At 38.4% G+C, this 14,177-nt stretch overlaps 1 protein-coding gene across 1 annotated transcript in view; it reads right to left on the reverse strand.

Annotated features, from left to right (window-relative positions):
• The window catches only part of sos1 (son of sevenless homolog 1 (Drosophila)), a 62,450-nt gene that overhangs the window by 13,556 nt on the left and 34,717 nt on the right, over positions 1 to 14,177 (reverse strand). The window contains exons 13-15 of the mRNA XM_067387697.1: positions 11,774 to 11,896; positions 11,595 to 11,698; positions 10,070 to 10,292 (exon numbers count right to left, since the gene is read on the reverse strand). Coding sequence (XP_067243798.1) covers positions 10,070 to 10,292; positions 11,595 to 11,698; positions 11,774 to 11,896 — 450 coding nt within the window. The remainder of the gene's footprint in view (positions 1 to 10,069; positions 10,293 to 11,594; positions 11,699 to 11,773; positions 11,897 to 14,177) is intronic.

Raw genomic sequence — 14,177 nt, forward strand, 5'->3', positions numbered from 1 at the left:
TAGAGCACCATAGCAACAAGTTCCATTGACTTCCATTGAAAAAGATCAAATGAATATCTTTGGATAGAAGTGTCGTACAAACAAGAGGGTGGGCTCATTTGACTGGAGGCAGCAAACCGCCAATCACAAATCACCTTAAAGACATCATAGCCACGCCTTAGCAACCATTTAAAGCACCCTAGCAACCCAAAGCATAGGCAGATATCTTCAAATCTGAATATCATAGAGGCATGGGGATTGGTTTATATCATTTATACTGGCAAGCAGCCTTTGGTTTATCATTACTAGCAGCTGCCAAGCCACTCCCTAGCAACCAAACAGAGTACCCTAGCAACCGTTTTGCAAGATCTATATCTCTGCATCAGAACATCATAAAGACATGGGGGTTGGTTTATATTGTCAAGCAGCCTTTGGAGTATCATCATTGGTAGCTGCCAAGCCACTCCTTAGCAACCAAACAGAGTACCCTAGCAACCGTTTAGCAAGATCTATATCTCTGCATCAGAGCATCATAGAGACATGGCGGTTGGCTCTTTTGACTCATGCTGAAGAAACTGAACTTCCAACATGCTACACATGCTAAAGAGTGAATAGCTACATGCTAATAGTGATTAGCTTAGGGTTTAAACATGACACAAACTAGTAAAAATGTGTTACATCATGCTGGTAACATGCTAATTGTGTTAAAGCATCATGCTAAGGATGCTAATCATGTTAGCATCATGCTAAAGAACATGCTAATTATGTTAAGATCTTGTTAAAAACATGCTAAGAACATGGTAATCATAAGCAAGATCATGCCAAGATTATGCTAATCATGTTAAGCATGTTGCTAGCATTATGCTAACATGATTAAAACATCTTTCTAAAAACATGCTAAGAAAGATGCTAAGGGTGTTAAGATTATGCTAAGAATAAATGCTAATCATGTTAAGATGTTGCTAAAGATAATGCTAACATGATTAGCATCTTTCTAAAACATGCTAGCAAAGATGCCAAGGGTGTTAAGATAATCACAAGAACATGCTAATCATGTTAAGATCTTGATAAAAACATCCTAAGAGGACGGTAATTATGTTAAGATAATGCTAATCAAGAGTGCCGAGTTTTGCCACTGCAAGCACCATTCACATTTTCTTCAGGAAATGTACATTCTAGTATTGTAATTACTATTCACCTGAACAAAACTTTGGCGCGTAACTCGTCCCGCACCGTTTGTCATAGACCCACATATGAGGTGTCAAATCGACCGGCTTATTGAGGAGAGGTGTGCTATGACTTTTCTAAGCGATCGGGTGTACGATGTTCGCACAGCGTACGAAAAAACGGCTAAATAAACTCCCATAGACTTAACATTGGGTCAAAATCTGTGAGATCATATCTTTGGATCAGAAGGTCATAGAGACTTGGGGCTGGGCTCTTTGATTCGGCCAGCCAATAAGTAGTGACACAGCAACTTCATAGCCACGCCCTAGCAACCAATTACAGCACCCTAGCAACCGGGGCCGAATTTTGCCACTGCAAGCACCATTCACATTTTCTTCAGGAAATGTACATTCTAGTATTGTAATTACTATTCACCTGAACAAAACTTTTGCGCGTAACTCATCCTGCACCGTTTGACGTAGACCCACAAATGAGGTGTCAAATCGACCGGCTTATTGAGGAGAGGTGTGCTATGACTTTTCTAAGTGATCGGGTGTACGCTGTTCGCACAGCATACGAAAAAATTGGCTGAAAAAACTCCGATAGACTTAACATTGAGTCAAAATCTGTGAGATCATATCTTTGGATTGGAAGGTCATAGAGACTTGGGGCTGGGCTCTTTTGATTCGGCCAGCCAATACGTAGTGACACAGCAACTTCATAGCCACGCCCTAGCAACCAATTACAGCACCCTAGCAACCGGTGCCGAATTTTGCCACTGCAAGCACCATTCACATTTTCTTCAGGAAATGTACATTCTAGTATTGTAATTACTATTCACCTGAACAAAACTTTGGCGCGTAACTCGTCCCCGCACCATTTGTCGTAGACCCACAAATGAGGTGTCAAATCGACCAGGTTATTGAGGAGAGGTGTGCTATGACTTTTCTAAGCGATCGTGTGTACGATGTTCGCACAGCGTACGAAAAAAATGGCTGAAACAACTCCCATAGACTTAACATGGGGTCAAAATCTGTGAGATCATATCTTTGGTTTAGAAGGTCATAGAGACTTGGGGCTGGGCTCTTTTGACTCGGCCTATCAAGCTGCCAATAAGTAGTGACTTCATGGCCACACCCTAGCAACCAATTACAGCACCCTAGCAACCGGGTGCCGAATTTTGCCACTGCAAGCACCATTCACATTTTCTTCAGGAAATGTACATTCTAGTTAATGGTGCTTGCCAAAGGCAAAGCTCCATTCTTATTCTTCTGCATACTTATTATTCTTCTTCTTCTTCTTCTGGACACAATTTCTGCGCGCTACTCCTCCCGCAGTTTTTGTCATAGACCCATGAATGAGGTGTCAAATCGACCGGCTCATTGAGGACAGGTGTGCTATGACTTTTATAAGCGATCGGGTGTACGATGTTCCGTCCGGCGGGCGAAAAAGTAGCGAAAAAATCCCATAGACTTTGCATTGGGACAAACTTTGATGAGTAATAGCTCCTAACGAGAATTTCATAGAAACATGTGGGTTACCACGTTTGAAGAGCCTGATAGGCTCTCTCAGACCATACCTCAAAATGGGGTGTAAGTTGTACCCCTGGGGCGCAAGAGCTGCCCAAAGTTGCCCCATAGACATACTATGGTGAAGCCGTGCCCATGAACCAGGAAGTACTGTGTTTTTCCTACTATGGGAAATTACATAGGGATTTTGTATTGAACATAACTCTGGATCACAATGTCATAGAGACAAGGGGGTGGGCCCATTTTACTCAGGCAACCAATCAGTCTCTCAGGATCATTGTGAAGCTATCAAGCCACGCCCTAGCAACCATATAGAGCACCATAGCAACAAGTTCCATTGACTTCCATTGAAAAAGATCAAATGAATATCTTTGGATAGAAGTGTCGTACAAACAAGAGGGTGGGCTCATTTGACTGGAGGCAGCAAACCGCCAATCACAAATCACCTTAAAGACATCATAGCCACGCCTTAGCAACCATTTAAAGCACCCTAGCAACCCAAAGCATAGGCAGATATCTTCAAATCTGAATATCATAGAGGCATGGGGATTGGTTTATATCATTTATACTGGCAAGCAGCCTTTGGTTTATCATTACTAGCAGCTGCCAAGCCACTCCCTAGCAACCAAACAGAGTACCCTAGCAACCGTTTTGCAAGATCTATATCTCTGCATCAGAACATCATAAAGACATGGGGGTTGGTTTATATTGTCAAGCAGCCTTTGGAGTATCATCATTGGTAGCTGCCAAGCCACTCCTGAAGCAACCAAACAGAGTACCCTAGCAACCGTTTAGCAAGATCTATATCTCTGCATCAGAGCATCATAGAGACATGGCGGTTGGCTCTTTTGACTCATGCTAGCAAACTGAACTTCCAACATGCTACACATGCTAAAGAGTGAATAGCTACATGCTAATAGTGATTAGCTTAGGGTTTAAACATGACACAAACTACTAAAAATGTGTTACATCATGCTGGTAACATGCTAATTGTGTTAGCATCATGCTAAGAGCATGCTAATCATGTTAAGCATCATGCTAAGAAACATGCTAATTATGTTAAGATCTTGTTAAAAACATGCTGAAGAACATGGTAATCATGCTAAGATCATGCTAACATTATGCTAATCATGTTAAGATGTTACAAGATTATGCTAACATGATTAGATCTTCTAAAAACATGCTAAGAAAGATGCTAAGGGTGTTAAGATTATGCTAAGAATAAATGCTAATCATGTTAAGATGTTAAGTTAAGATAATGCTAACATGATTAAACATCTTTCTAAAAACATGCTAAGAAAGCATGCCAAGGGTGTTAAGATAATGCTAAGAACATGCTAATCATGTTAGCATCTTGATAAAAACATCCTAGAGGACGGTAATTATGTTAAGATAATGCTAAATCAAGAGTGCCGAGTTTTGCCACTGCAAGCACCATTCACATTTTCTTCAGGAAATGTACATTCTAGTATTGTAATTACTATTCACCTGAACAAAACTTTGGCGCGTAACTCGTCCCGCACCGTTTGTCATAGACCCACATATGAGGTGTCAAATCGACCGGCTTATTGAGGAGAGGTGTGCTATGACTTTTCTAAGCGATCGGGTGTACGATGTTCGCACAGCGTACGAAAAAACGGCTAAATAAACTCCCATAGACTTAACATTGGGTCAAAATCTGTGAGATCATATCTTTGGATCAGAAGGTCATAGAGACTTGGGGCTGGGCTCTTTTGATTCGGCCAGCCAATAAGTAGTGACACAGCAACTTCATAGCCACGCCCTAGCAACCAATTACAGCACCCTAGCAACCGGGGCCGAATTTTGCCACTGCAAGCACCATTCACATTTTCTTCAGGAAATGTACATTCTAGTATTGTAATTACTATTCACCTGAACAAAACTTTTGCGCGTAACTCATCCTGCACCGTTTGACGTAGACCCACAAATGAGGTGTCAAATCGACCGGCTTATTGAGGAGAGGTGTGCTATGACTTTTCTAAGTGATCGGGTGTACGCTGTTCGCACAGCATACGAAAAAATTGGCTGAAAAAACTCCGATAGACTTAACATTGAGTCAAAATCTGTGAGATCATATCTTTGGATTGGAAGGTCATAGAGACTTGGGGCTGGGCTCTTTTGATTCGGCCAGCCAATACGTAGTGACACAGCAACTTCATAGCCACGCCCTAGCAACCAATTACAGCACCCTAGCAACCGGTGCCGAATTTTGCCACTGCAAGCACCATTCACATTTTCTTCAGGAAATGTACATTCTAGTATTGTAATTACTATTCACCTGAACAAAACTTTGGCGCGTAACTCGTCCCGCACCATTTGTCGTAGACCCACAAATGAGGTGTCAAATCGACCAGGTTATTGAGGAGAGGTGTGCTATGACTTTTCTAAGCGATCGTGTGTACGATGTTCGCACAGCGTACGAAAAAAATGGCTGAAACAACTCCCATAGACTTAACATGGGGTCAAAATCTGTGAGATCATATCTTTGGTTTAGAAGGTCATAGAGACTTGGGGCTGGGCTCTTTTGACTCGGCCTATCAAGCTGCCAATAAGTAGTGACTTCATGGCCACACCCTAGCAACCAATTACAGCACCCTAGCAACCGGGTGCCGAATTTTGCCACTGCAAGCACCATTCACATTTTCTTCAGGAAATGTACATTCTAGTTATTATTATTATTCTTCTTAGACTAAATTTCTAAATGCATCTCCTCCTAGACTGTTCAAGCTACAACCACCAAACTCGGACTAGACCTTCAGACTATTCTGACTTAGTGTGCTATATCTTTTCAGACTGATCAGACTTACGGTTTTCCTAAAAAAGCTGACTAAAACTTGGAAAAATCCCATTGACTTTCATTGACGGAATGTTCAAATGAGCCAAGACTATTCAAACTCCAACTGTCAAAATTCAAATTTTGACAGTTGGAGAGGCCCATCAGACTCTATTAGATGCCATTCTATGTACTATTTCTAATCCATTGAGACTCATTCAAATTTCCATTCTATCTAATATGTCTTTATCTATCTATCTATCTATCTATCTATCTATCTATCTATCTATCTATCTATCTATCTATTTCTCTTTCTAATCTATCTATCTATCTATCTATCTATCTATCTATCTATTTCTCTTTCTAATCTATCTATCTATCTATTTCTCTTTCTAATCTGTCTATCTATCTATCTATTTCTCTTTCTTATCTATCCATCTATCTATCTATCTATCTATCTATCTATCTATCTATCTATCTATCTATCTATTTCTCTTTTTAATCTATCTATCTCTATCTATCTATCAAACTAAATCTATCTATCTATCCCTTCTCATCTATCAATCAATCTATCTTTCTTCTCATCTATCACTTTTCATCTATCTATCTATCACTTCTCATCTATCTCTCTTCTCATCTATCTCTCTTCTCATCTATCTCTCTTCTCATCTATCACCTCTCATCTATCTCTCTTCTCATCTATCACTTCTCATCTATCTCTCTATCTATCTATCTATCTATCTATCTATATATCTATCTATTTCTCTTTCTAATCTATCTATCTATCTATCTATCTATCTATCTATCTATCTATCTATCAAACTAAATCTATCTATCTATCTATCTATCTATCTATCTATCTATCTATTTCTCTTTCTCTTTCTAATCTATCTATCTATCTATCTATCCCTTCTCATCTATCTATCAATCTATCTTTCTTCTCATCTATCACTTCTCATCTATCTCTCTTCTCATCTATCACTTCTCATCTATCTCTCTTCTCATCTATCACTTCTCATCTATCTCTCTATCTATCTATCTATCTATGATCAACTCTCATAGCAACCACCCAAACCAACCTAGCAACCACCCAGAACACCATGGCAACTGCATAGCAACCACACAAATCACCCTGGCATCATCCTAGCAACCAGCCTGGATACAATAGCAACCACATAGCAACACCATGGCAACCACCCCGAATACCCTAGCAACCGCATAGCAACACCCTAGCAACCACCCCGAGTACCCTAGCAACAGCATAGCAACACCTTAGCAACCACCCCGAGTACCCTAGCAACACCCTAACAACCACCCCGAGTACCCTAACAACCGCATAGCAACACCCTAGCAACCACCCGAGTACCCTAGCAACCACCCCGAGTACCCTAGCAACCGCATAGCAACACCTTAGCAACCACCCCGAGTACCCTAGCAACACCTTAGCAACCACCCCGAGTACCTTAGCAACCGCATAGCAACACCCTAGCAACCACCCGAGTACCATAGCAACCGCATAGCAACACCTTAGCAACCACCCCGAGTACCATAGCAACCGCATAGCAACACCCTAGCAACCACCCCGAGTACCCTAGCAACCGCATAGCAACACCCTAGCAACCGCATAGCAACACCTTAGCAACCACCCCGAGTACCCTAGCAACTGCATAGCAACACCATAGCAACCAAACAGAGTGCCCTAGCAACCAATTTGCAAAATCTATATCTCTGCATCAGAACATCGTACAGACATGGGGATTGGTTTATATTGTCAAGCAGCCTTTGGAGTATCATCACTGGTAGCTGCCAAGTCACTCCCTAGCAACCAAACAGTACCCTAGTAACCATTTTGCAAAATCTGTATCTCTGCATCAGAACATCTTCCAGACATGGGGGTTGGTTTATATTGTCAAGCAGCCTTTGGAGTATCATCACTGGTAGCTGCCAAGCCACTCCCTAGCAACCAAACAGAGTACCCTAGCAACCGTTTTGCAAAATCTATATCTCTGCATCAGTACATCGTAGAGACATGGGGGTTGGCTTTTTGACTCATGCTAGCAATCTGGACTTCCAACATGCTAGCAGTGAATAGCTACATGCTAATAGTGATTAGCTAAGTGCTAGAGTGGGCTAAGAACATGCTAATAACTCTATAAAAACTCCATAGTATCCATCTGTGACAATTACCAATCTATCTATCTATCTAATAAAACTTAAACTTTCAAACTTCAAACTTTTAAAACTTCTTCAAACTTTCTGGCTATGCTTTTTCAAGCCAACTTAAAGTTTGTCCTCAAACTTTTTTATCTAGTTTTTTTGTTAATGTTAGTTTAGAAACAACTGATCATTGTTAGTTTTATCTCAGGTCCATTAAATAAGTTATTTTGATTTTAGTAATGTTATTAAATAGTAACTAAGAAAGTAACATTAATTAATAATAATTAATACTTATAAGTATTTTTATTGTCAGTTTAGTGATAATGAATTAACATGTTAACTAATGAAGCTGTATGTTTTCAAAGTTTTACTGAACAATAACAAATAATCAGAACATTTCTAATCATTAGGGCATGTTGTAGTCCAGATTAAAATATAAAAATGTTTAGGTTTGAAAATAAATATCCTTTAAGTCTTTTTTAAGTATTCAGCATTTGGTGCTGTGATGAACAACACTGAGATTACAAAAAAATGAATGGCTGTTTGAAGCATTTTAAAAACTTCACTAGCGCAGTTACTTTGTTTGCACGGTTTCCGTGGTAACCGCTGCACGCTGCTGTTCCATCAGCGCCCTCTGCTGTCAGAGAGTGAACGCGCACTTTCATTCAGCTCGTCTCCTTCACTGGTTCCGCCATGTGCTTCTCGTGCACGTTGGGATTGTTTACATCTGAGCGCGTGTCCTTTTGACGCAGAATACAGCGGTGTTGAGCATTTTATATGATTGATGGGTAAAGTATTCTTAATTGCCTTATAAAAAGTTAATAATTGGTAATAAATTATTAATTACGGTATTCTGAAGCGCCGACGATTACAATATCGTGCATATTCATTATCGTGATTTATCGCATTACCGAATATCGGCACAAGTCTACGTGTGACCTTTCCAACATGATTACGTAATGCGTGGCGCATCGCAAAGCATTTGTGGTTAAAAAGTATATCAATTTTTAATTATTTTGAGAAAATGAGCGATGGTTTCTCTAGATAAGACTCTTATTCCTCGTCTGGGATCATGTAGGGCTCTTTGAAGCTGCACTGAAACTGACATTTGGACCTTCAACCGTTTGGAGGCCAGTGAAGTCCACTATATGGAGCAAAATCCTGGAATGTTTCCCTCAAAGACCTTAATTTCTTTGCAACTGAGGAAAGAAAGACATGAACATCTTGAATGACAGGGGGTGAGTAAATTATCAGGAAAATTTAATTCTGAACTGAACTAATCAACAAACAAAAAACATCTAGACACTTTACAACTCAAAAAATATATCAATTAATTAATCACAGACAAATGTTTTGTATTTTAAATATGCAAATGATGCATAATCTAATTAAATATGCATTAGAAATCTGAACATTGGATAAAGCCAGGCTCAAAATTCTTGTTTGATTTTGTTGACACTCTATAAATCAGAAAAATACTGTCAGCAGACAGAAATAAATACATTTCACCATGTTTTTAGGATTAAAATGTCCTGTAAATCAGGTGAATGATATATAAACAAACCTTCAGAATATAGAAATGAATAAAACTGTAAAGTTCGGTGTGTGTAAAGCTGCTGAAGTGGAGATTTCCTACTCAAACTCACTGCTTTTAAAGATCTACGGATGCAAAGTGCAATAAAATAAACTTTTCATTAGTCTGCATGAATGACCAGTGCATGAAAAAAACACAACAATAGATTTATTGTCTCGCCTTAATAATTAATGCAAGAGCTTGAACACAAATTCAAGCTTCGCTCGTGCTGGCAGACATTTACTGTAACTCTATTTACTGTAACGCTTCCTGTTCGTTCAGAAACACTGAGAGACGATCGCCTGACACAGAGATGATGTCAAAATCACCCAGAATGCTCTTTCAATCAGGAACCGAGCTGTTTTGCGTGTGCGGTTTGGTTCAGTGTTTTGGGAGACGGGTGCACAGAGCGGCCTCATGGGAAATGGAGCTGAGGTGGTGACCTTGGGTACGACGCTCATTGCCTGTTCCCACAGAGGTGAAGGGAAGTGTGTATGTGTGTGTGTCACAGCTGGACTCTCTATTGTGTTAAACTGCCCCATTTTCTGTGCAGACAGTGTTGCCAACGGGGCAGAAAATAAAAATACAAACAGGAAATCCAGCCTTTTCCCTTATAAAGAAAAAAAGCAACGTTAAAATACTGAACGAGTGCAAAACGACGATAACTATAGTTTTAAAAAACGTTGTACATATAAATTAATATTTTTGGAGTCACGTTCAGAGTGATGTTTTCCAGCTGATGAATTATAAAAACATGGACAGCCAATCAGAATCCATCCTGCTTTAAAGAGCATTTAAAGCGACAGCGCTCTTATAATAAACACAAGTAAATGCCGACAGGGGTCATAGTTCAAGGCTGAAGTGTCGCACCTGTAGAAGTCAGACTCCAGCAGCGTGAGCTGTCGGGCGATCTCGATGGGGTGAAGGGTCATGAGGTCAAACTGATCCGTCTGTCCCGCTTTACAGAGGTGCCACTCGATGGCCGGCGGCGAGCTCTCGAACGTGATGTTGTGACTGGGACCGTTCGCTTGCGCCTGCTTTTTCCTCTGGATGATCTTCGTGATGGACTCCACCCACTTCCTCATGGCTTTACCTGTGGACAGGTGACAGGACTGATGTCAGAGAGGCAGAACGGAATGGAAATCAATCAGCCACAAGTGTTTGTGTTTTTATTATGGTTTCGTTGTATAGTCCCGCCCACTGTGAAATCTCATTGGCTCAAAATCCAACGCTACGTTCAATGTGAACAGAAAAATGATGGGAATTACATATGAAATTAATTTCATTCTTCACCAAATTCCATGTTTTCTGTTTTTTGGATTAAATTTGAATAATTAAGAAGGACTGATCAATTGAAGTAATAAAACTTGTATAAAATAATGTGATAATTTATAAAGATTTTAACAATAATAGATCCCTATGAAATGTTTTAATTTTTCTGGATTCCGTTTTAATTAAATTTTTGTAATCAAAAAGGATGTCAAATCAATTAAATTGATAAAACTTTAATAAATATATATATAAAACAATAAAAAACAAATTTATGGTTTAAATTAAATAATGTATATAATGTAAAACGTATAAAATTTATGGTGAGAGTCCTCAATAATAATAATATACAGTACTTCTCAAAGTAATAATAAAAACATTATTTTAAGAACTGTATATATTAAGATTATTAATTTTATTTCTTATTAACATTTTAACAATAATAGATCTTTTTTTTCCAGACATTCTGAGTCTGAATTCCATTTTAATTCGATTTTAATAATCAAAAAGGATGTAAAATCTACTTTAAAAATGTGATTTGATAATTTATTTCTTAAAATAATAATTCCATGTGTTAATTTTTCTGTGATATTTATGTATATATACATAAAATAAAAAGTATATAATATAAAAATAAAAAAGTGTATAATATATAAACAAAGTGCTGCACAACAAATTATATGGTGTGATGTTTTTATTATTATTACATTGAGAATTATTGTATATTGTTATTAAGTACTGTATACATTATTATTATTATTATTATTATTATTACTTCTGTCAAAATTTCTTCAAGTTAAACCAAACTTATATTTTGAAGGGTTGTAGTGAAGAGCTTTGTGTTTGTGTGCATCTGATGATGTCTCACACACAATTTCAATATCATATTTCAATATCAATCTTGTTGTGCTTTAATATTCACACAAACTAGCCCATTTCGCGATCTGATTACAGCCCTACTTTTGGTTTATTCATCTAAATGTTATTATTATACTGTATAATTCCACATTTATGACTGGATTCTGTGATTCCATCCACTTTTGATACATTTTGAAGACATTTCCAGAGTTTATCATCTCAGGTATGATGATGATGATGGAGTCGATCAGGAGGTTTGTGTTCGTACCTCTGACCTTGTTGATAAACTCCTCCAGTCGCCGTAGCAACTGAGCGTCCCTCTCAAAATCATAGAAGTGGTGCTCGACCCAGTGCCTGCACACATTCAGCACCCTGCAGACAGACAGAGATGGAGTGAGACGCTCTATGATACGTTAGTGCTGTATGTGTGTGTGTGTGTGTTTGTACCTGAGCTGTACGGGTTGAACAAACTCTTTGCGGAAGCGTTTGAGTTCTGCACTCAGCGGCTGGTCTCCGTTCTCCATGGCCATCTGATCCGCTTCCGTGGGTTTCGGTTCTGGAATTTCAAACCTGGAACACAAAAACACAGAGAGATGTTTCAACGAATAACTTCATAGCATGAGTAGAGTACAATAACGATAGCTACACAACTACAGCTTTGACGCTTTAAAAAGTTCATAAAGAGATCGTAAAACTAATCCATATGAATTGAGTGGTTTAGTCCGAATTTTCTGAAGAGACTCGATCGCTTGATATGATGAACAGATTGAATTTAGGCTTTTATTTACATATTACAACTCACATCAGTTGTGGTAACCGAAGCTCGAGCATGTTCATCTGATGTGTGAAAAGCAATGAGGTTCATTCTCAAGTGTTACACAGGGTTTCTGCAGGTTTCATCAAATCTAATTTAATGCTTTTTAATGCCATTTTTTTTAATGCCATTTTATTTATTTATATATATATATATATATATATATATATATATATATATATATATATATATATATATATATATATATATATATATATATATATATATATTAAGCCTTGTCATTCACTTGTACGAGTAAAACAGTTGCTTGTCCAAAAAAAAAAAATTTTTTTTTTTTTGTGGTGTAAATATAAATTAAAAATTTCTGAAGCAATATCCTTTCAGAGTCCTTTGACATATTTAAATCTGCATATTTGTGATAGATTTGTGAAATCTTTGTGTGATTTGTAAAATGTATGATTCATCTTTAATTTTAAATTCTTAAATTCGATCAATAAATTTAATTCGAATAAGACACAAAGGGCTGTTAATCAAATCAAATCATTTACAAATTTACAATTAAAAAATTACAACTGCATTAAATAATGTTATGGGATTGTAAGAAATGTTGGGGGGAAATTATACTTTTAAAAATTTAAACTAAACCACCAGTAGGTGGCGTCAAGTAACCGTGAGTCATTCATTCAAACGGCTGATTTATTCAAGAATGAGGCAGTTGTTTATGAATGGTCATTAAATCTTTGACTCAACCGATTCGTTCAAAACGCTAACGCTAACACTATTTACACTAAATGTAATAAAATCAGTCACTCTCGCATTTTTTTTTTTTGTATTGACGCTTTAATCAGGTCCTTGTCCGGTAGAGCAAGTAAAATTCTCTTTCACTTGCCCCTTAAAAAAACCCACTTATCCCAGACTAACGGACAAGCGTTAATGTCGATGACATGTTAAATCAGTACTAAAATCCCGATTTATAATTGAGACGTTTTCTGACAAAATCACCACACACATAAGATAAAGACATTTGCTGTGATTTTAGCTATATGTACACGTAAAATGATCACTCAGGTTAGAAGCAATAGTATCTATTTTATTTGTTCTCTGACAGAGCGCACAGCCTCAACTGAATGCGCTGCTCCTCTCAGCCACTCACTGAACAGCAGATGCAGAGAGCTCGCGCTCATGCGGCAGAACCAGGGGGTCTCGGAAGTTAGATCAGGTTAACAAGTATATTCGTCACAATGCACTTTCTTGGAAAAAAGTTGCAAAAGAGGTCTGTAGAGTTGTTAAGTTGGCAACACTGATGCAGCCTTCTGTTTCCAGGCCCCAGCCCGCTGCTGTCTAAAACGGTGTTACGGCACTTTTGCACCGGCCGGAGGCAATTACCAAACTGGTTCCATGTGTGTATCACACCAATGTACATATTTTGCGACAGCAAATTAAAGTTATTGATTATGAAGGATATATTTAATATAAACTGGTAGTATTATTTTTCTTCAAAGCTATCTAAAAAAATTCAATGCCTTTAGGAATAAAATGTAATGCTTTTTAATGCCATTTAATTTTTGCAAAATCCATTTAATGACTTTTAAAGCTTTTTAATGCCCCGCAGATACCCTGTGCTCATCACGTTTAAGCTTCCGCAAGAACCAATGAGGTTCATTCTCTTGTTACACATCATGTTTGTGCTTCAGCAAGAACCAATGAGGTTCATTCTCGTGTTACACATCATGTTTGTGCTTCAGCAAGAACCAATGAGGTTCATTCAGCGAGAACCAATGAGGTTCATTCTCATGTTACGCAGCACGTTTGAGCTTCCGCAAGAACCAATGAGGTTCATTCTCATGTTACGCAGCACGTTTGAGCTTCCGCAAGAACCAATGAGGTTCATTCTCATGTTACGCATCACGTTTGAGCTTCCGCAAGAACCAATGAGGTTCATTCTCGTGTTACACATCACGTTTGAGCTTCCGCAAGAACCAATGAGGTTCATTCTCGTGTTACGCAGCACATTTGAGCTTCAGCAAGAACCAATGAGGTTCATTCTCGTGTTACGCAGCACGTTTGAGCTTCCGC

This window comes from Chanodichthys erythropterus, chromosome 6 (assembly GCF_024489055.1).
Source record: "Chanodichthys erythropterus isolate Z2021 chromosome 6, ASM2448905v1, whole genome shotgun sequence".
Classification (NCBI taxonomy): Eukaryota; Metazoa; Chordata; class Actinopteri; order Cypriniformes; family Xenocyprididae; genus Chanodichthys; species Chanodichthys erythropterus.